The 24,662-nt window shown below is 32.4% G+C and overlaps 1 protein-coding gene across 2 annotated transcripts in view; it reads right to left on the bottom strand.

Moving 5' to 3' along the window:
- Window positions 1-24,378, bottom strand: part of LOC134272556 (uncharacterized) — a 47,251-nt gene extending 22,873 nt beyond the window's left edge. For both annotated transcript variants that reach the window (XM_062754778.1, XM_062754779.1), the window contains exons 1-5: window positions 23,733-24,378; window positions 19,169-19,412; window positions 14,573-14,728; window positions 11,370-11,524; window positions 8,620-8,763 (exon numbers count right to left, since the gene is read on the bottom strand). In XM_062754778.1, the coding sequence (XP_062610762.1) occupies window positions 8,620-8,763; window positions 11,370-11,524; window positions 14,573-14,728; window positions 19,169-19,412; window positions 23,733-24,002 (969 nt within the window). In that variant the 5' untranslated portion in view covers window positions 24,003-24,378. The remainder of the gene's footprint in view (window positions 1-8,619; window positions 8,764-11,369; window positions 11,525-14,572; window positions 14,729-19,168; window positions 19,413-23,732) is intronic.
- Between the last annotated feature and the right edge of the window lie 284 nt (window positions 24,379-24,662).

Below are 24,662 nucleotides of genomic sequence, written 5' to 3'. Positions count from 1 at the left end.
GAATGTGAATATCAAATGTAAATTTTACGAAATTCTAGGTATTTGTACCGTAGATTTTTGGTTTGTTTTGATTCAAGATGGCCGTGCAGCCAGTGATACAGCCTACACATGAAGTAAAGAGATTTAAATAATTATTATTTTGTTTAACCAGATGTGTAACAAGACAAAAAAGTGTTTCACAGTTTCAGAGTCTTTTAAAAAAAAATACTACGAGTAATGTGTCAATATCTCCGAACAGGTAGAACAGTAGCCTCTGCATGGGCATGGCGATAATAACAAACAGAAATTCAAATGAACAGTGTGAAAATTTAATCATTGGCATATGAAATTTGAAATATAAAGTAAAGATCTCTATATAAAAAAAATGTGGGGGGGGGGGGTGGGATAATTTTTAACATGTTTTAAAGTATCAAAATTACAGCATTTATAAAACATAATATAACAAAACTATAACTGATTTGAATTTATGTTATAAGTAATTAAGTTTACATAAAATCATTTCAACCCTATCTCTCCACTTGGTTCATGCCAGGGGAAGGGGGGGGGGGGGGGGGTGACACACATCATTTAATTAAGAGTGACAATGTTTCAGTATTATAATAATAAAAAAAAATAAGAATGTATACTAATGAGTGTAAAATTTGTAAATAATAATATCACATAATTTCATGAACAAACTTTCTTTTTCAGCAAAATTCTTGTTCCCTGTAGTCATTCTAAACTTGGGGTAAAAGCATAAAGACTATAACTATCAGTAAGTATGAAATCTAATATGATTTTGAAAATATATATATATATATATATATAATAGTAAAATTAATCACCACTTATCAAACTCCATTGTAAATTTTAGGAATTTCAGATGCAGATCTTCACAGGGTAGGGGGAGGGGGGTCCAAATCACTTTTAATTGATTAATATATATATATATACATTTAATAACACAATAATGCAAGTAGGAAGGAAGTTCCAGACTCCCCGGACCTCTCCCCTATAGATTCAGGCATGGATTTCATCTATGTAATATTTTTGAAAATAATTTCAAATGTCACTCAGTAAGTGAAGACTCAAGAGCAACAACTTTTTCAGAATTGAAGGGAATGGCATGAAAGAAGAAAAAAGGAATTGCGTGGTACATTCAAATGGAGGATCAGTTTTTATAAAGAGTCCAGATGAAAATCGCAACTGTACAGCAATGAGGATTTACCCTGGTAAAAAGTCTATTACTGTGCAGAAAATTCTGTGGTGCAATGGGTAGGAACTCTATGAAAGTAATGAAGATAACATGAATTGCACATGTTGCAAGTGAATAATGTGTGGCCAAAAAAAGGACATGAAATGGAGTATACTTTCAGTACCTTTACAGTGTCTTTGTGTATTTAAATTACATTAATTATGTTTTTATATGCTGAAAAGGTGTGTTTATTTTTTTCTTGCAAAGAATGATATTAAATATCATTATTTTTTTAAAGGTAACAATATTAATTTTTTTTTAGATATAGATTTGTCATATATAGATTCTGTTTGTAGAGAGGATTTTAAAGAGATATTTTTCATGTAGCATCATGCAATAAATTTTTATTTGTACCTGATAATTATTGTTAAATTCTTCCTTAATATAGACCTGCCCCATTCACAAGGAATGATAATTAAGTATGTGTTTTTCATGTAAGGCCAAAAATTAAAAAACCTTTCATGGAGAAAGAAATTTTTAACTGGGTTTTGTGGTTGATTTGTCGACAAAAGCCCATTTTTTCATATGCCTAAAATGTACCTTTTTGTAAAGTTATGCGGTGTGCCAATATTGTGCTTTTTTAGTACCTAAAATGTGCCTATTAATGTTTTTGGTACAATATAGGTACCTTGTAGGTACACTTTTGGTATACCTCTGGCATACTTTTGGCACAGCCTTGAAGGTATTTAATAGATTGATATGTAGGCACTTTTTAGGTATGCCTGGAATGTACCTACTGGTCTAGTTAGATGATGTGCCAATATTGTGCTTTTTTAGTACCTAAAATGTGCCTATTAATGCTTTTGGTACAATATAGGTACCTTGTAGGTACACTTTTGGTATACCTCTGGCATACTTTTGGCACAGCCTTGAGGGTACCTAATAGATTGATATGTAGGCACCTTTTAGGTATACCTAAAATGTACCTATCTGAATGTTTGAATTATATGCCAAACTTTGTAAGTACCTATATTGTGCCTGTTTTTAAATATAGGTACAATATTAGCACATGTATAGGCATACTTTAGGTATGCCTCACTTCTCAATCTAATGTTTTATGTGTGCCTGAAATGTACCTATATTGTACCAATTTGCTACCTATACTTGAAGAAGTGGTTCCAAACTTGTATACTTTAGGTATACCTTTTTTGTGCCTATATTTATCAAGAATAGGCATGCCTAATCTGTACCTTTTTTTGGTATGGGATGACTCATAAATATCTGTGAAAATCCCTTTATACTTGTTGTGCATAATATTTGCTAATCTCCATCAATGAACATTCCAATGAAGACATTTGAAGGAATTATGAACCGTTAATTAAGAGATATTGATAAATTACATGCCAAATACCATAACTAAAATTTTTTATACATTTATCTACACTGAGAAATTAAACTAAAGTATGTTCCTATATGCATCTTCTTACCATGATTGATTACAATTGTCAATGCCAAACATCAAAGTTAAACTATAAACTTGGTATTTAAAGCAATGTCACATAGGTTGGTTTTCTATGGACTGTGTTACGCTATCAAATAAGAATTAAAATCTACAAAAAGCTTACGGATCTTATGTCAGAGGTCAAGGTCAACCTGAAAAGTCAACTTGTGTCTTTCCGGTAGGTAAATTTACATTAAGATTTTTTAATCATATATATTCACCTATAAAACAAATTAGGTTAATGACCTTTGAACTTAGCAAAGCAGTTTTATCTGAATCCTACATTTCTCTTGATCCTATTCTATATATATTACAGTACAGATATTTTATTAAATACTAGTACCTACAGTAAAACTTATCACCAATGGTTTCAAAGAAATTAGCCGGATAAGACCACATTCCAGATTACAAAACAACTGAAATTGCTAATTAAAAGGGACTTGATGTTAACATCCTGTTAGACAAGATTTCAGAATACACAACACAGGGATTAGACAAGTTTCACTGTATCTCAATCTCATTTTGTGAACCAGCAAAGTCAATAACAGAAAAAAGCTAGCTGCTGAATACTTTTTTTCCTCAGAGTCATAATACTGTAAAATCACAATTACTGTTTAATAAGTAGGTTTAAAAAATATATTGACTGCCATTTTATGTTCTAGTGGAACTTAAGATACACTGTGACAAATTTCTGTGGGAAAATTTTGACTGTGTACAATGCATAGCAATTATAAATTAAACTCATTTAGAAAAAAAGTACATCCAGAGTACCCCATAAAAGTACAATATAAGCTTTACAAGTAAAAAGTCACTAGCAGTGATCTAGAAAGGCTTTGAAACTCATTGAATTTTAAGGAGGAAGCATCGTGTTGGTATACGTATATTAGGACAAATCTGCCATTACATCTACATAAAGACCAATCCTAAATCAATGCTGCCCCAGTAGCTGGCCATTGTCTGTTTGTTATACCCGGTTTCCTTACATCCATTCAGTGTTTCTCCATTTACTGGATTATCATATTGGTCTATTTCGCTGTCTGTCTTCCGTCAAAAAACCCGTGTACTTTAACAGACCAATAATCTGATCTGAGGCAGAGGACTTTAAATGCCATCTCCACTTAATAGACCAAATGGGGAATTAAGCTTCGTAAAATGACTTCAAACATAAAAATGTCAATGAGATTCAAAACTCTGGCCCCGATCTTTGTCTCAGGTTAACATCCAAATCTCAAAAATCAAAAATTTTATGCTGATGTGATTTCTATATTAAGTGCAATATATCCCCTTTACATGATAGTATGAAAAAGCCAATTTTCAAATATTTTTTCCACCTTAAAAATATTTACTCAAAATTTATAGCCTATTTCCTTGGGCTTTTATGAAACACATACAGACAGACATTTGTAAGTCTTAAGAAAACAAGAAAGTCCTTTAATACGTGAAGAGTTTTGTCCCGTTCCAAAGATTTAATGACAGTGCTCTTCAAACTCTAGTGTCAACTATCATAGGTATATTGATCTGACACAAAAGGGATATAATGGCCTCGCATGCGGATATAATAAATATCCTAATTCAAAGGATCGGAAGTACAGCCGGTACATTGTACCACAAAGACACCCCATGAAATTACTGTATACACGACTTTTACTTGGAAACCAGGAATGTGCGTCCAAGTTATGGAAGAACTAGTGTTCTAAAGGAACAGAGCTCTTTGAATCATGAGGTTTTAAAGCATTTTGCTTTTGAAATATTTTCTGTGGTAATTTTCTTGCTTTTTAAAATGTACAGTCATGATACACATTGTGGCAGCCATGATTTTCGGTAAAGTTACAATGAAAATAGTTGTTTAAAAAAGATTTCAAATGTCAATAACATTTTCTATAAACATTTTACATGTTTTACTATAATCTAAAAGTACAAATAAATAAATAAATAAAAACATTTGTTTATCAAATATTTCAATTCCATGAGGTATTGACAAAGCTGAACATTCAATATGAAAGCTCTTAAGTCAATTTTTCCAGGTTGAAGTAGATTTGTTGTTCTTCAATTGTTCAACACAAACAAAGGATTTTAAAAACATTTTCAATTACATGTTAGAAAATATCATCAATAATAAACACCCAAGGGATGCTGGCGTTGTGACGATTTTACGTAACATACTCAAGTGGCAAAGCCTTGAAAATCAATTGCGTACCAAGCATGAACACAAAAGAAAGCATTAAATCAGGATTCTGATCAATTGATAGTCATTAGCTGTTCTATAACAGTCAATTCAATTTACAGGTTCTCAGCAACAAGCTTTAAACAGATAAATGGGGGTCTCCAACTTCAATAGCCCCTTATATAAGAGTTCCTCTACTTGACTGTACATATACAGTGCTTATGTGGTACAGCTAAGTTTTCAAGAGCTCAATGTTTAATAGCAATTTCTCTTCTTCTGAGATTCAGTAGAAAGGCTTTTGATGAGCTTATTTTAATACAATATCTTTTAGACTTATGATTAAAGACAAAAGGCTAAAGGTCAGATGTCCAACCTGACCATCTACAATGTTACTCAATATTTCATCTCCTAAAAATATTTGTTGTCGCAAGAGGATATTCCACGTTCTGGAACTCCTTTTATATGTATGTACAGTCAAACTTGTTTTAAGAGGCCACCTTTGGGAAGTCTGGAATCTGGCCACTTAAGACAGGTGGCCTCTTAATCCAGTTTGCCCTCGAAAAAGACATTCAGTCAATAAATAAACATTAAGCACTACAGTTAAATTAATTAATCATAATTAAACAGGTCAATTTCACAAAAGCTTTTTATGTTTATATATAATAATTCAAGCTCATTTAAAAAGAAAATATTAAAGAATTCGAAATGTTTCAGGTTTTCTGCATGTTTCGATCTGTTCCTACATATTGGTTAAAAATCTTGCATTCATCAGTGCGCTTTTGTTTCATTGAAATATTATAAATAAATTGTTTTAATTATCATTTGAAGAAATACATACAGTGTCTGAAAATTGTCCTTTTTATAAAGAAAAAAATCACAAACATACAGTTTAATGGTAAATAAAATAAAGCATTTCATATGTTAAAAAAATGGTCAGCAGTGTACCCCCCCCCCCCCCTAACTTAACTAACCGGTAATTAGGTAATTAACTTACTTGCTAATGTTTTTAAAGTCTGGTTAATTTTATTGTTTATAAAGCTGTCAGAATTTCTATGTAACAGACATGTAAATCATGTTCTAAATAATAATTAAATGATATTGTTATGCAATTAATACATGTATATTGTATAGCCTGTACAAATCTTTTGTATGAATATTGCATACCTATGAGATGTAATGTCTCCGGTTCAAATAAAATACAAATTAGAATTTTAGACACACAAATAAAATTAACCAGTTGACCAGAGAGGTGTATTTACGCAGTTGAAAATCATTCCACAACACAGGTGTCAAGTGCAGTAGAGCGTAACTAATCCCTATCAATCGTCTCTTGATAGTGAAATTCACGAGATAATCATGGCATATGAAGCACTTTGTTTTCACAAGAGTAAAATTAGGGTTTCTTCATAGAATCCAAATCTAAAAGGTGTGAATTTCTTTAGCTAAAGAAAAGTGTCAATTGTAATTAAATTCTTTAATTTTTCAATCGGCGATCTTGAAAAATAATTACAAATTGATCTAACAGGACAAATATTTTTTTTTCATAAACACATGCAAACAGAGTTCAGCGTATCTAAAATGAATTTTTTTAATTGCATTAATATGTAGGTTAAATTGACTATCGAGGATATAATTACCCAAACCACGAGTGACGAAATGGCCGCCTATAACAGTGTCAATAAGGCTGTTGGGGGAGGATTTGAGTGGCCGCTGGCCACGTTAAAAAGGTGGCCGTTTATTCCAGTTAAAATATATAGGAAAAATCGTTTGGGGGAACTGAAAGTGGACGCTGACCGCGAGTGGCCGTTGATTTCGGGTGGCCGCTAAGACAAGTTCGACTGTATATATAAAGGCCATCCATTCCAATTTTTTTCTATTTTCAGCATCCATGTGCGTCTTGCTTTTGAACCCACGCACATATCAGGAAAAAAATCAGGAGATTCCAGATTAATTAATTTGGTTGAAATCTTGTCAATTTCTACAAATCATTCTGTACAGTACACTATGTCATATTTGGTGTATTTTAAGCAATCAATGTCATGATGTTGCTACAGAATGGATATCATTCCTTCTAGAAAAAAAGTTTATGACAACAAATGTTTTGAATGGAGTCAATTTTATAATATGCAAATCTGTGTTTTACGTTTTGGCTTGTGTGTTTTTTGCCAATGGGTTGGTAGGTTTTCAAAAGATAAGTGGATGCTAAAGCCTAAACAGAGAAAAAATTTGAAATGGCCTAAACACGCTTCCTCTCTTTTCCCCAAAACATCAATACAGTTTTCAAATATATTTAAAAAAGGCACAATTCATTTAGGGACTGTGAAATGCTAGGGAGAATGTTACAAATTTTCTTGATGTTTTACACAAATGAATAAAAATTGGTTTAAAACAAACAATAACGCTCCATCAGATCAATTTAAATATCATTTCAGCAAATCATTGTTTACAGAAATGATTTTTTTTCATTCCGTGCAAAGTACAAATATATGGAATTTCAATGCATTTTTAAGTAATGATTTGTAGTCCATGTCACAATTCAATGTATGTACAATTATTTTCCATTTTACCATAAACCAAAATTTGGTGCAATTTATACCTGTAGTGTAGCGATATACATTCTGTCAATATTTGCTTCTGTTCAGATTATAACTTTTATGCCATGAAATATAAATCCCAACTCTGTAATTATCCTGTTTACAAATATTTGTTCTACAAAACATAGTCACACAAATAATAATTCCTTTGAATTAATTCCCTTTAGTATACTGTAACTGCATTTCTACCTGGTGTGCACAATATTTCGCGGAAATTGATTTTTCAGCAAATTAGCGTAGACTAGCGCTTTCTGAATGTGCTTTACATATACTGTAAACCAACTTTTATTCGCGTGCGAGAAATTTTCGCGAGGCTTGCGAGAGCCTCGTCATCGCGAATATTTCTCGCCGCGAACGGGTCCTTAAAGTCTCTTTTGGTATTAAAAACAGTTAAAATAAGGCTTGGTCGCGAATATTAATCGTCGCGAACTAGTTTACTCCCGGTAAATCGCGAAATAAAGTCGTCGCGAATAAAAGTTGGTTTACAGTATATATACACTGTACTGTAAAAGCACCAATATTCCTTGGGGATTAAATTTTGTTTATTTCGTTGTTAATAATTATCAACGAAATAAAATCCCACACAAAATTTTATATGACTATAATATATTGATTAGGGCTATAATTTCAAAACAACGAAATTAAATGCCAAAGAAATTAATTATTATTTTTGATGACAAATCAATGAAATTTTATCCCCACAAAAATTTGTGCTTCTACAGTATACAAGGCATTCAGCGATGTACTTGATTTAGTGGAAGGTGCTTTCCATGAAAGGTGCTAAATAGATTACACAGCCAAATGTAATACGTTTAAAGTATACACGTATAAGGAACTTATTTTTTGAAGCAAAACAATCTTATGAACAGGGGTTCATTACTATCTGTTGTCTTACTTTTTGACCAGGCCCCTATATTTCTAAATTTCATAGCACAGGGCTGGTCAATATGTGTGAATTAAGACAAACAGGTCAGGGAGAGTACCTATGAGTTATGTATGAATAAAGTTTTTGCTAATAAAATCTTATTTATAATGCATGCAGTGTTTTAGACTGTTAATTGTTACACTTTCCCTTCATAAATTTTTACTGAAGGTAAGTAAATCATACTGAAGCTCTATTTATTTTGAATTTGCAAAAAAAATGATGCTTTGACCATAGCGAACTCATCCAATGATGTAATCTTACCAGACTTCCTAGTTCCAACATTTCTTTGAAGATGGTCTGCCTGCCGAGTTTACTGGCCAGAGTCAGAGGAGTCAAGTTTACAGCATTCTTAATATCGGTTTTGGCGGGAAGCGTGTGATGCCTTACGATGTATTTATACATTTCCTACAATGAAAAATCAAAACATATTTTGTCATCATGCAAATCAGTTCATCAGCGAGAATCAACACCTGTCAAGGACTTTGAACTTGGCCCATTTTTCTATAAAAGGAGATATAAGAACTTTGCCTATTTTTCTGTAACAAAATATGAAATATTTTAAAGTAATTTTCCCTTTCTTCTGCAAAAAGGAGACTTAGGGCCTTTGAGAAGTGAGGGATTTTTTTTTGTGCCTGCATGTGCCTTCTCATCATCGCAAACCATGGCCATAATGTACGTACCATCCTCTCAAATTCTGGCCGTGGTTGAATAATGAGAAGAGAATATTTCGTAGCTCATTAAAATATTGACCAATGCCAGTAAAGCATATCGGATAATGAACTTTGATGTGACCTTTCAATACCCAATCGCAAAGTACGAAATAATGCTGATGTAAATTGTTGATATCAATTGCGATGGAAACGAAACATGTCAATTGACTGAATATGGCGTCACAATAGAAAGGCATAAATATTGACCCCTTATATGATTATTGCCCTTTACTTCTTTATGATCAAGCATGCCACTTGAAAACTATAAGGAGAAAGCTATGTGCGGAATTCGAACCATGGCTTGAGACGATGGTGCCTACTGTTCTCAACATGGGATCTTTTTTTTTTAATTTTCTTCATATTGGGATACTTTTTCTGGAATTTAATTTTAAGAGCAAATATACAAATTTGAATTCACTGTGGGTGATATTATTTTTTGTAATTATTTAATGGAAATGAAATAATTTTTAGATGGGTTTTTATAAATATCACTAAGGTATTTAAAGAAGAACCTTAAGTCTGCACCTTAATTGACCTAAGTATTAAGTGATTAAATTCACAATCTTTTAGTAGGATAATTAAGCTAAAAGGTCACAATACTTTTATAAAATGTCATGCTCTTTCTTATAAATCTCTTCTTAAAGTGCACAGTCTATATTATTTGCAATAACCACTTGAACCAATTACGGGTAAAGCCAGAAATTTAAAGTTGCAATAGGTTAATCCCATGAAAGTAGACACTTCAGAAATTGATCAAAGTACTGAACATGCATGAAGAGCATGATAATAATCCATTAATACAATCTTAAAAGTTTGTGACCATTAAACAATTGGCTTTGAAAAGGGAGAAGAGGAGGAAAAAAGGAAAATATATACTTATTATATTGTGTAAAAATCATTGTTTAATTACTAAATCTCTTCTTTATGCTAGCTCTTAATCATAATGCGGCTTTTAATAAAATAAAACTCCCAATATCCACACTGTCTCCAAAATGATTTTTGTTATACATGCTTGGACTTTCTTAGACAATGGAGTGACCTTTATATCACTGACCCAAGGACAATTAGCACTAAGTACACCAATACCTGGCATACACCTAATGAATGGAGCAAATCAAAGGAAATCTAAGGAAAGTAGTATAAACAACATATTTACACATTTAGTAACACACACAATTGACGTCAATGAAAAAAACAAACAAGTAAATGAAACCATTTCTAAATATATATATTTTTTTAATCCTTGTTTCTAATATCAAATTAACAGGGCAAGCTGGCCGGGACAATCCCATTTTTTAGGGTTATCTTTTTTTTTTAACTGGGGCAAAGATATGAAGGGGATACAGTAAAATACGGTTATAGCGAATACACTTTTAATGGATTGATGCTTATAGCGAAGGGATTTTCATTGCACTTGACTCTTATTATATATTCAAGACTAAAAGGATATAACAAATTACGCTTCTAACAGTCTAATGCAAAAGTTAAAAATTTTTACAGGACCAAATGTCTGGTAAAAATAAATTTTTTACCCGACCAAACAATTTCTTACCAGACCGACTTTTCCCCTTTAAATCCATACATCATGATACTGAGATTGAGAGGGTAGGTGGGATGGGGTTAATTCTCACTGTGAAATTTTAACCTTAATTAAATTCAGAGTGAAATGGACAAGTTTACTATATTTATAGTTTTCCTTTGTAATAGGTATCTATTTATACAATTGCATGCATTTTTTCCTTCATATTTGACTTATACAACAAACACTGTATCAAATATTATCTTAAATTTAATATGCACTTTCAATGCATATTTATTTTTCCTGAAACAACTCATTATGGTAACTCAAGTCCAATGATCATTTGAAAAAAAAAATTCTCAACCGAATCTACGTATGAGCTATCTAAATATTTTCCCAACTAAATCTACGTATGAGCATGCTATCTAAAGATCTCTAACCCTTGACAGAGGAAATTCGAATTAGAATAAAAACGATCATGACAGGGTTGTAATACATAAAAATTAATCAGGTATTACTGCTGAATTGGTCGAATAAAGGATATTTGTGGGGAACTGGACCATGTGTACCTCTTAATTTAGATTTTTTTGGCCTTATTTTTTACCGGACATTTGGTCCTGTATACTGAAATTTTTTACCGACCCGACCTAAATTTTACCGTTAAAAACCGACGGTCCTGTGGCTTTCGCATAGACTGATTCTAACAAAGTAAAATTGTTTGTCCGTAGCACTTCATTATAAGCCAGCTGTTTCACTATTGCGATTTTCCGTTTGTTTCTTACCACTTGATTGCAGATGACCACCATATGAAGAGCGGTGTTTCCGAACGTATCCTGGGCATTGGGGTCTCCACCGTGGCCGATGAGGTAGTCGTAAATTTCCTGGTTACCTGTTGCCGCGGCAAAATGTATGGGATATTCACCGTAGTAGGCGTAGCCTGAAAATAAATCGTAATTCTTAGTATTACATACAGTCTTATTTTTTTTATTGGGGGGGGGGAGGCTATGCGCAGCCTTGGTCAGGTCAGGTCACCTCTTATGGACTAGGTCTCAGGTTGTTATTTCACCATGTTGACCTCAAAAGGGGTATTTAATTGTATATTAAAGTTTACAGTTAATAAATGCCCATTGTAAATTAATGTCTAATTACAAATGGGTTAGTTTGGGTTTAATTGACATATACAGTGGACCTTCAGGATATCCGGACGCCAGATAACCGGATGCTTCAGTATCCGGACGATTTTTCATCGGAACGGATTTTTTAAAATGTTATTTTGTCTTGTTAGACTGGTGATTCAGGTATCCGGACGCTTCACATATCCGGACAAATTGACTGGGAACCAAAGCGTCCGGATAAAGGACTATATGCGGTATATTGCATATGTTTGCCCCCACAAAAGTCAAATTTTGAAAACTTCCTGAAATGTGCTGAATTCAATAAATTGTACGAGAAATATAAGTTAATAGGAAATATTATAGTTCCAGAGCAGTGTATTCACAATTTCTTTTTTTATGGAGGACAAAATGGACAAAATTTTTTAAAATGTGTGTTCAGGAACAATATTGACATATTTTGTCTACACGTTATATCAAAATATTAATCCTGAACACACATGCGCTGGTGATTTAAAATATCGGTATCCGTCATATTTGTGACGTCATTCACATATGACAACTTATGAAATTATTCAGTGCTTTGAAGTCAGATATACTCAAACTTAATTAAATATTACTCCATCAAAGTTTGATTTTGGGGGGCAAATGTTGGTTAATACCGCATATAGTTCTTTAGGGTCCACTGTACAGTGTACATGTATAGCATTCCCCAATTGGGTCATCAGTCAAAACACTGACTACAATGGCTTTAAATAAAACTACCAGGCATTATTATGCATACACAAAAATGCAGCATTTAATAATATACATGTTTACTTTAATATTTTCAAAAATGCCTGGCTGTGAAAAATCTATATCAAACTACAGCCCCATGTATTTTAAAATAAAACAGTGCATATTGATTTGTGTGTATATAGAGAGAACTTGGTGTGGGGAGATCTTTTCAAACAAGTTGAAAATTGACATGGATTTACTTGTGAGCCCAATCGATGGGTATATAATATACAGAGCTGAAGACAAGAACATTTCAACTTTCCTACCAAATCTGCTGATAATAAAAAAATATATATAATTCAGTACTTTTTTTCAAAACAACTTTTTAAAAATGTTTGGAAAATCTGATATAAGTTTTCCAAGAAACTAATTGAGTTTATTTTGTGTATCTTGCTTATATATCCAGAAGCTACAGTCAAAGTGGCAAAAAGATGACAAAACATACTGTCATAAAATTAAGTCTTGGTTAAAACTATATATATATTGTTCAAAGAGGGTAAATCTTTTTCTAAAAACTGAAGCCATCTCAGCATTTCAATTTGGTGCAAGAGAATTATGGATTAAACAGTCCAACACTGCTAAATATTTGGCTTAAACAAGCTGCACTGAAATTAACATTTCAATAATTTTTCCCCATATGTTTTTTTTTTTTAATTCAATATTCCCCCCTCTTTTGTAAATAAATGGATTGTCCTATGATGTTCCTATGGAATGTGATCATTCCTCAGAATGGTAGTTTATTTTCTACAGATATGATTGTATTCAAGCAAACATTATGAACACAGCCTATAGTCAGCCGAATGTAACTTGACGCTGAATCAGAAAAGCATTGCCACTTTGAAGTCCCACTTTCCGACCAAATGGCTGACGCCATCCCAGGTTACGAAAAAAGAACTAAATTGATATTTTAGGAAGCAAAGACCATACAAAAGTTTCACATCACAAGTATCTTTTTCAGCAACTATTGACGGAAATTTAACGGCAAAATTATCAGTGCCATGGGCTGCTAGCTTAGAAATTGTTAGACCAGAGTTAATGGCCAATGACGGAGAATTAAACATCACTCATAAGACAGGTACTATCTCGATTCGGTACTGGGGGGTACTTGTCGCAGCAAGGGAGTAACCCTCTTTTACGACAGCAGAATTTAATTGTTCCAACAAAACAACACTGCTGCTGCTGATTCAAATTGAGGAAAATTTCCTTGTCAGCTAAAATCATAAATTTTTTATTAAACAGTTATCTGCTGAACTTATTATTTTTTAATCCCTACTCACTGATATTCTAAATAAATCAATGATTATTCCTATTTTCCATGAAATGCATTCAGCTATAGCATTCTCATACTTCAGAAAGATCATGTTTTTTTCTCAATCTAGTTAGACAAATAAGGATTCCCTTATATTTAATTAATTTAAATGAATGATCTACAGGGATTAAGATAGATGGAGCTCAATATGATCATTTGTTGCATACAATACAACAAAAAAAATTGTTTGTCAACACAATCATTGTTCTAGGAATTAAATCAAAAGGGTCTTCTTTCAATAAAATAAGGACAACCCCTTGGGTAAGACAAGACCATCCTTTAAGCCTAAAAATAAGGTCGTATTGGACTCTTTTCCAAATATAATTTCTCAAATCAATAGAATATATTAACAATGCATTGTGCCAAGTGAATTCTTATTTAAATCAAGTAACAATAAAGATACATGCATTATTTAAATGTGATAAAATAGCCATATAGTTTCTTGGATAATCTGGGGGGTTGGGGTTGGGGGAGGGGGAGGGGACTCTTGTATTGGCACATGTATATGTAAAATAACCAACTCGAACAAAATTTTTCCATCAGAAAAAACAACACATGGGCCAAGCAACACCAAACTTGGAAGATATATGTTATTATGATTGTAGTAGAATCCATAATAATGGGATTACATTAAGCCAGAATATTTCCTTCCCCTGTGCTGTTCTGGAAACAGGGAGATTAATCTTGGGACTATATAAATTCCTATGCTACAAACCTTCGTAATCAGTACTTTTGGTGTGGAGATTGATCTTGAGACTACATGTATATAAACACCTAGGGTACAAACCTTCGTAGTCGGTAGTTTTGGTGTAGCCCTTTTTCTGGTCCTCTGGTAGGAAGAATCGCCCCGTACAGCGCTGGTCGATCAGAGCACCTTTTTTGATGAGGAGTTTCACTGCCTCCAGACTACCAAACACAATGGCTATATGTAAAGCGCTCTCCCCTAAAATGCCAAGATTAAAAATATTATTTCAGAAATACACGTATTTAAATAATCTTAATTTTTTTTTCATAAATGTGTTTCTGCATGGCTAGAGATGTTTTGAGTGCAAGTGCAATTTCTCCCCAAACCACACACACAGAATACTAGCTATGACAGTTCATTAATTTTAGGGTCAGCTTCTCATATTTTATCTGTAAAAGTTTTGAAAATAAATGCTTGTTTTAGCATCCCCCCCCCCCCCCCCCCGCTATTTGAGAGGGTTTTTAAATTAATTAAGACAAACTTTTTAAAAGGTTCTCAAGAATATGGTCAAATTATTTACCAGTATCACTTCACATGAAAATTTGTATGCAAATCCTTTGCAAATGAAAAGGAATTCCTTACTCAGTGATATTTTTAACATTTAATTTAAAAGTGAATACAGCCGTAACAGGTGTAAGCAAATCCTAATAAGTTGCAATTTTTACAGCAACAGGGAACTATAAAGATTAAATTACCAGCAATTATTTATCAATCACTAAGTTATATTTACAGTATTTCTTTTCTAAATTGCAAAGGCGTGGCAGTCCAGCGACGATCCCACGCCTTTTCATCAAATAAATTAGAAAGTGTCATGAATTTTGTGTCATGGTCATTTGCATAGTCACTCCCTCGACATTTGCACGCGACATTACGTCACAGGCCTTGGTCCATCGTAGACGGTTCAAACAAATCAGAAAGTTCGAAGGAGATGGCTGCATTGGAAAGTAAAGCGATGTTAATAGAGTGTGCAATTGTATTTGATGGATTTATTTAAGCAGTATGAATATTTCAAAAAATCATAAGGTACTGGAAACCTGGATCCGTCCGCAAAATGATCCGCTTCATTACTGTTACTACGGATATGGTTGCATGTCTGGAGGAAATCCGAATGGAGTACGGTAGCCACAGGTGTCAAAATTATGGAATGCATTGTGAAAAAAGGCCAAATGCATTACTTGTATATTATACGAACATGTATCAGTGTGCATGTAACTCAAGGAACCCAGGAAACAGGTACTTTTAAGAAAATCATCTAAGTGCGCGTGTTTTCAATATTGTCAGATTTAAATTATCTTGTTTTCATTTGAATATACATGTTTTTCTTGAAATTCTGTGTATTGTTTTTATTTTTTGTTTGAAACAGTTAACTAATGAGTTTACATGTAATAGTATTTCTCTTGAAAATGGTTTTCACGTAATTCAGGGATGGGGCCGATTACATTAGAAAGTAATTAGTCAAATTACAATTACTTTGACTTTCTCTTCAATTAAATTACAGGCTTTGTAAATCATGTAATTAATTGCTTTATAATTACTTTACAAAAACTGTAATTAATTAATTACATTGAAGTACAATTACTTTTTTGTTCAATTACCCCATCCCTGTCACGTATGCATTTATAGAGTGAAGTGGGGGGGGGGGGGGGGTGATTCTGTCTAGATATTGTGTATACATGTAACATATGTATAAGCTTACAGAAATTGAAAAAAAAATATTTAAAAACCATCGAATTCTGTCCTTTTAAATTGGAAGTTATTGTAATAAGCTCCGCCCCCTAAAAGTTATAGTACGTTGGAATTCAGCCAAAGGTTTTCTATCTGATTTAAAGTATGGCCAACATCAAAAGAAAAAGTACCGCACCATGACACAAGAAATTTTATTTCATTTCTAAATTGCAAACACCAAATCCCATTTTCATAAAATAAATTAGAAGTCATGAATTTTTCATGTCTTTTACTCTCATTTTTTAAATGAAGTTCCAAACACTTTGACACAGTGTGTCCTTATAATTATGCAAAATTAAATACGAGTACTTTATAATCGTACGACTCAATTGCAATTGAAATAAACTTCAACAATTTCTCCTATTCCATGGTTTCGTTTAGTGTTAATAATCACGATGTTTAATGCCAGCACCTAAAATTGATTTTTTGATTTCATACTCTTGATTTCCAGGGGCTTGACAATAAAAAGAAAACTGATCCTGGCCCTCCACGGCAGAATTCATTGTCACCAACAACACAGCGTCTAAACATGCTGATCACTCAATTAAATACCTTTTTTATACAAATCCGAGCTAGCTTGCCTGCACTAAATGGTTATGATGGGTAATTTAAATCCTTTTTTAACGGTAATTTAAACCTATCAAATTGATGGCCATATAAATGATTCGTTTTCATACACTAATTTGGAATATGACCTTGAACTCACTGTGGCCATGACCCTAATGTCTTTAACATGTTTTAAGCAATATAAACTGAAAAATTTTAAACTGCAGATGTAGCCCTCTGTTTAACAGTGTGCTATGTGTTGATTTTATGTCTTTGTTAATTTCTATAAAAAAAAATTCTATCACTGATACAATTATAGACAAATGCCAAAGTTATCAACATTGGTCCAAATTTTATTATTAATTTTCAAGTCAATTAAGCAAAGTCAACATAAAGCTTTAAATCAATATTCAATTTTTTGCTTTCATACTGGGCCACTGCAGATTTTTTTCACCTATAATTTCAGAAGCGTAGAATAGGAATTTCATCTGTAAACACGATTCTACCCAAATGGAGGCAATAATACCTTATCAAGCCACAACCTCACAGTGGGCTTAAACCTTTACATTGATTTTGTTTCATATCTTCTTTTTTTCAATTTTTTTTTATTATTTCTCTTGTTGCCTTGCTTGACAATATTTGTTTTATGAACAAAACATTCCCACAACAGATTTGAGTTTTTATATATTGTTCACCAGGGAAAAATATGAAACCACCAAACAAACATATATTTGTCAGGTGCAGCTAAGTTCATTCATATGAAGTTAAAACTAATCACATGAATCATTAATAAATTGAAACTCCATTTGTAGTATTAGTTGATTCCACTACTGCGTTGCAGAGGGAAAAAAACATGCTGACAAAGAATTTTTATTTTGGTACTTGTGTATTAAAAAAATATCTTTCTTTTTTTTTTTTTTTAAATATATATTTTATATACGGACATACTAGTACATCGTACAATAATTATATACATGATGTAGAGTTTGGATATCTTGATCAGCAATATATTTCAAATATACCAAGAATATGTCAAAGAGATGTGGAAGTCCCAACCATTTATAAGTTTCAAAAGTAATTATGTTACAACTTGATAATATTGATATCTCAAATCTTTGGACTTTTTGAAATTTTTGTCTCTGTCCCCTAGATTCACTGAAGATCAGAAAACAAGGTTTGGCTGTATGTCAAATTATCTTGTATACTAATCAAAGTGTTCTTTAAGATCCACCCCTGGCAAATTTTTTTCACAATTCTTTGAACAATTTTACAGTGAAAACAAACTTTGATAACAAATTTACATAATTATATATAAATAATTATATAAATATTTTCCCAATAGACTATATATTTGTGTTATCATAAAAAAATCCTTTTTTAGCATAAAATCATCTATCATTAATTTACTAATTCATTTCTTAACAAACAATTCTTTTTCTAAAATTAGCTTTCTAAATTCTTCCTTAGCATTGTTTAGCAGCAATGAAACTTTTAAGCTCATGCAGCTATCATCATGCAGCGACTCTAAACCATTTGCCAGCATTCGGCAATTACATTCTGAATTATTCACCTTTGTCAATTAAATAATAGAAAATAGAAGCTATTAAATGTTCCTATTTATAAATCTACAGTAATTTAATGAAAATGTGATCCTTAACGAAAGCTAAATAAAAAGTGCCTAGTCATTGTTGCCTGTACATTAAATACGCTAGACTTTCTTTACGTTTCCCAAGAAAAGTTCAGAGTTTGCAAATCAGCAATTATTCAAATCATTTTGCCATAAACTAAGAAAATATAACGTCTTTTTTCTTTTCTCATGCAAAACGGTCGACAATACGAATAAGTCAGTGAAGGCTGCTATCTGCCATTAAGGAGTTTTCAGACGGGTAATTTTTATAGTTTCCAAGGAAATAATCACACATTGGTTTCGACAACCAATACTAGAATGCAGTGACCAAACTGTTCTCGGGGTGACTTAGCAAATCAAAAGTTCAGAACTGTTCTACTGCTATATCATATCCTCAATTTTGTTGGGGTAACACAATCAATACTAAATTATTCTACATGCTGACATTGGATGGGGATATAGCCTGAGTGATATCATAATCAAACATAAAACAGAGCACCGACACTATATCTACCTAATGAAAAATGAAACACTGTTAATTTGTTTCCAAAATAGATTATTAATGAACCTTTGAAATAAAAGTGGAGACAATCATTTTTTTTTTTTCAGATCGAATTTTTTCCCTTCCTCTACTACAAGCAGTTTTATTCGGATCACTAGTTTCATTGAACTACTTGATGTATAATTAATCAAAGACGCTAAACATGTTACACACACTATATATACGCTGACGTACGTACCAAAATATTCCTCTCCCTCATACACATCTAGGCTAAGCTTGGGATACAAATTTAGAAGTATTTCACCAACGGCATGATGAGTTGGAGAGTCTAAGAGATATAACAAATGGAACGGGCTTTCCCCCACCCCGCCCCTTTTATTGAGGTCCCAGCATGCTTCATGGGTGACTACTTTGTTGAAGTAATCCTCCTTGAATTCACTCAATAGTTGTTCATCAGTACGAGTCTCCCACACCGTTGAACCCTACAAAATAAAATTATTTTTTGAATGTATAAAATAATACCTTAAATTCCTAAATATACGCATGGAATTAATTATCGCGTAATTTCCCGAGAAGCACCACATGCGAAATAAAATTACTCGCTTTTATTTTTATGGTGCTGAAATCTATGTAAAATCTCTTAATCAAATGTCCATTCGAGAATTATTTATTTTCGCGATTTGACGTTGAAGAGCCAATTCGCGATAATAACTACTCGCGAAAAATAAGGAATCTACAATAGTGCATGACAATTATAGATGCTACCATTTTTGGTTTAATAAGGAGAAATGTATAAAATTAAGTTTCAAATTTTAAAAATTGAATTTTTAATACTTGAATCAAAAACTATACATTTCTATATACAACATGCACAAAGGTAAGTTTAGTATATAGTAAAACATGGCAACTCTTAAAATATGCTTGAAGTACCAGGGATGGATGATTTTGCATCATTAAATAAATATATAATTCAAAATATCCGTGAAGTTTACAACATATTAAAAACTATGGGGAATGAAAATCACTTCACTGTATGTACATAATGTATCAATTCATTATATTAAGCATGTTTGCTTTAAATGGGTTTTAATGTAATTTGGTTTTGAATATTTTACTAACCATTTCAAATAATACATATAGCCTGACTGACATATTTACCGGTATATAATCAAAACAAGCTACTATTCTACATGTAGGTTCTAAATTTAATCCTGCAGGATTCACAAAATATAACTGCATGGCTGCAAAACATAATTATAGATCTGTAATTCAACATGATGAAGATAATAAAGCCAGGTCTTCCTGACAGGTTAAATAAATTTATATTAAATGCAATTTGATGGCCCAGCATGAAGAGCTCTTTACCCATTCACTGACCAGTTGTACTGGTTTGACATTTAAATTTTATCTGCATGTTTCAATCATCAGTGAATCAGTTACTGTGCCATATAACCTACTGCCAATGGAAATTGTGGAAATGTTCCAAAAACACTTTCTGACCCTTTTCTGAAAATTCTTTCAGTATGTGACCTTTTCAACCTCTCTTAAATAAGAAACATAGGAGCTAGGTGGCAAATAAAACAATAATACATTCTACAAATATATACTCATAATGAAACTTAAGAATTATATCAAAACAGATTGTTAGCCACTTTATTTAAAGCCACCGGTCTACACATTAACAGGGAACAACAGATATATATAACAACAATTTTTTTCTCCCCCTTCTAAAACTATCTAAACATGGATATAATCTCTGTTAAACCTATTATTTTCAAACAAATTTCATCTGAATGATTTGAGGGTAAACAGTTTTATCTTGAAGGAGTTGGAGTGTCAATATAGTTTGCTTTGGAGTATAGAGGACCCAGTTTTGGATGGTTACAAAGGAACGGGGTGGACAAGTGCACTGGGGTATACAATGCAGGCTAAATATACCCTCAATCCATACCCTTAATTAGTTATTATTAAGGTCAATGTTTATCAACATTTGAGGACCATCCAAATTATCAGAGAGACCAGTGTTCTTCAGTTTAACATGTTTAATATTTCATGTTTCATACAGATGTAAAATCCCCATAACTCTCAACCTAATGTTAACAGAAAAGTATGTACTTTGGTTTTTATATTTTATCGGATTTTTTTTTTCACTATTTTCTAACAAGCCATAACATCATTCCCATTTGGAAGACAACTCATTAAACTTTAAATTCTATTACCTTCTCTTTTTTAGCATAGCAAATAAAATTAAACTCATCAATATATTTTTATATGTTAAAAACTAAATTATACAGGAGTAAAATCCAAGTAAATTAAGTTCTGTGAATTCCATGGTATACTTGTAAATCACTAAATGTCACGTAAACTAAACTGAAATGAATAGACTTGCAGCACACTAATTACAATTAACATTAAAATACATACAATTTTTAACAATTTTATATTTATAAATTCATGAAATGATAAAAATTATTAAGTATTTTTTCTGTCAGGAACTTCATATTTATGGAACACTAGTATATAGGGCTTAAGGTTTAAAAAAATAATTTTTTAGACGTGTTGACCTCTGACGAAACCTTAATAACCATCATAACCCTTGGATCGAGGTCATGAAAAAGGAACCTTTTCAAATTGAAATCCACTTTTTGTACCCCCCCCCCCCAATAAAAGTGGGAGATATTAATTTTGGTTTGTCTGTTCATCAGTCTAGCTGTCCATCACTCTGCCTGCCTGTCTGTCTGTAGTTCTGTTTATCTGTAAGGCTTTCATTTCCACATGATATCTCGAGAAGTCTTTGAGTTTTTGCAATGAATTTTTACATAATAACATCCTAATGACCTAAGGATGATCCCAATTGATTTTGAGGTTAAAAGGTCACAGGTCAAGGTCATAAATTCAAAATTTCGTTTGCTATCTCAAGAAGCATTTGAGCTTTTGCAATGACATTTTACACCACAACTCCCTACTGGTCAAATTAAGGAAGACCCCTATTGATTTTGAGGTCAAAAAGGTCAAAGATAAAGGTCGTAAATTCAAACATTCTGTGCATGTGTGTAAAACTTTCATTTCCGGGTGATATCTCAAGAAGCTTTCGAGTTTTTCTCATTTTTAATTGTATACCATAACTCCCTATGCCCCCAACCTGTCCTTCTTACAGTGCCCCTCCCCCTCAACCCCCCTCATGTGTCAGCACATTCTCTTCTTTTTTCCCTTCAGCAGGAGACACAGCTTGATCTGATTCTCTGTATGAGCTTTTTTGTTCTAAAATTTAGATTTTAACAACTCAAGATCAGTGAAGAGTTAGTTAACCTTCAATCTAACTCTTTATTCACCAGGAAAACTTATCAAAACATTACTCTTTGGTAGGTTAGGGTAGGGTAGGGGTTTTTCCAAATTTTGTCATTTTTTAATTTAAAATTCTAAATTAAATGGGTACAGAACCTTGAACCAAAAAGGTTCAATGAAGCCCTTAGTGCAGCTATATGCCATGTGGGGGAAATAAATTAATATATAAAAATTATAAAATGGACCTGCATCAGACACATTATTTGCTCTTTGTTATGAACCCAAAGAACATGCATTTGCATGCAAATGAGGATTAAATATTTCAATTGAGGATGTCGTTTTGATGAGTTAAGTTATTGCCATTTAATAAAGAGCACCATTTTTCAGGCAAATAAGTCAATAACTAACTGACCTATTTACATGTTAATAAATTTTCTTCCGAAGAATACTCAAACAGTAAAATTAAAGGAATTTTTATCAACTAACTGGGGGTAAAATAGCAAAATCAATATAATGAAATCAATGCTATTTCTGAACCTGTCTAATTGTCATGATTAACATAGTGATCAGCCATAGAAAAATATTTCTAACAGACGCACTGAAAAAAAGCAGCTTTTTAAACTCAAGGACAGTTAATTCAAAGCAGTTTGATTTCATTATAGGTCCTCTGGCAAAGAAATTTATCAAAAAGAGAATTAGAATCATTTTTTTCTCATATAATGAACCATTGCGTCACATCTAACTACTATAGAATACCACAGCTCATTTTTTTTCTCTGGATTTTATTGATACTACAACTTCGAATTTCCAGCCTTCAAACAGAAACTGGCTTGCTGGTCTGCTCGGATGACGTGGGTACCTAAGCTAATTATAGATTTCTGCTCCATTAAACAAGGCCCAATTACAGGTATCATATCTGTAATTGTTCTGTATTGGTATACAGCTCATTAAAGCGTGCCCGACAAGAAGAGATTAGGAAACTTAATGAGCGCAAGTACCTTACTGTAAAACTTGTGTGACACAAAAAACAAACACTGAAACATTCACAAAGAATTTTCTTGGCTTGGCATATGATTTATGTAATGATTTTTTTCACATATGTAAATAGAGAATTATCATAATATGGCCTTTTCTTTATCAAATTAATGAATTTATATTTAGTGTTTGTCAAAATTTTAAGGTAATAAATGAAACAGGAAGAACATAAATTTTAAAGTAACTTCATACTAATGTCTTTTCAAATCTCTTTTAAAAAGCTGTACATCTAATTTTTTTTTTTTTTGGGGGGGGGGTTGTATTTCAAAGCTCCAGAACAAATTATGTCATTTATCAAATGTATTGAATTAAAAAATACATAAGAAATTTCTCTAGATTAGAAGATTGAAAATTTCAAGTAATTTTTTTTTAAATATCAAGCTTAAAAAAATAAAGCTTTGATTTTTTGTATAGACCAGTATAGAAAAAGTGAGTGATAAAATATAAAGAATTAACACTTTAATCAAAGAAAAGAGTATTACCGTATACTTTGCTTGCATTCTGCATTGCCATTTTATGTAGTCTAACTTAGTTACAATAGCACCATTTCCCTCATTGTACAAGTACGGTAACATCTCCGTTTTTGCGATCTTCTCCACTGCTGCGGCCCCTCCTGTCTTATAAGCCTCGATCAACTTCCCTCCACCGGTAAAATCGACAAATTTATAGACCGGGTTCGTTGCGATTTCCTTGTTCTGTTGCTTCCATGCAGAATCTGGGTCAGCCTCTTTTCGACCACACTTATTCCCCATGATTCGCTACGTCAGAAACCTCTTATAAACAAAGTAAAAAATAATTTCATTTACGATAAAGGAATATTTCCAATCGCAGACACTAGGAACACACTTCTTGCGAGGCGCGTACAAGTGCTAAATAAATCGTAACTATTTTCTAAACCACACTGTTGATCCATTTTAAATCCAGATTAGAAAACACCTGATTAATTTGTTCTTTTCACATCTTGAATGGAATTAGCTAACTCCTTTCACTGTAGTATTATCAGAATATAACTCCACAAAAAAATAGACCATTATTATACACTCACTTGTACCAAGGGGTTAAATTTGAGTATAAACTTAAACTATGAACTAATTTTTTTCACTTGTTAATCCAGTTTTGTGAAGGTAATCTTCCTTTATTCTTCCAAAGCATGGTATATACCTGTAGGAAAAAACAACATTTATTAAGTAGGGGTCAAACACATGCCGACATGAAGTAACCAAAACTTATCAATGACAAAGACAGCATTTCTATAGACTGGTTTAAATCAATTTCCTAAGCACTTTAAGATTTTGATTTTAATTTGTTTTGATCAAGAAATTAAAAGGAACCAAGAAAGCCACTGTCAAAAGGTTTTTCTGTCATAGATACTAGATATCAAAGGATAGCAAAACAAATCAACTGACAAATGA

The sequence above is a fragment of the Saccostrea cucullata genome, unplaced genomic scaffold, assembly GCF_032062105.1.
Source record: "Saccostrea cucullata isolate Sc308-1 unplaced genomic scaffold, CSIRO_AGI_Scuc_v1 ctg158, whole genome shotgun sequence".
In the NCBI taxonomy this organism is placed as follows: domain Eukaryota; kingdom Metazoa; phylum Mollusca; class Bivalvia; order Ostreida; family Ostreidae; genus Saccostrea; species Saccostrea cuccullata.
The sequence above is the reverse complement of the archived record's forward strand: the minus strand, read 5'-3'. Positions and strand labels throughout refer to the sequence as shown.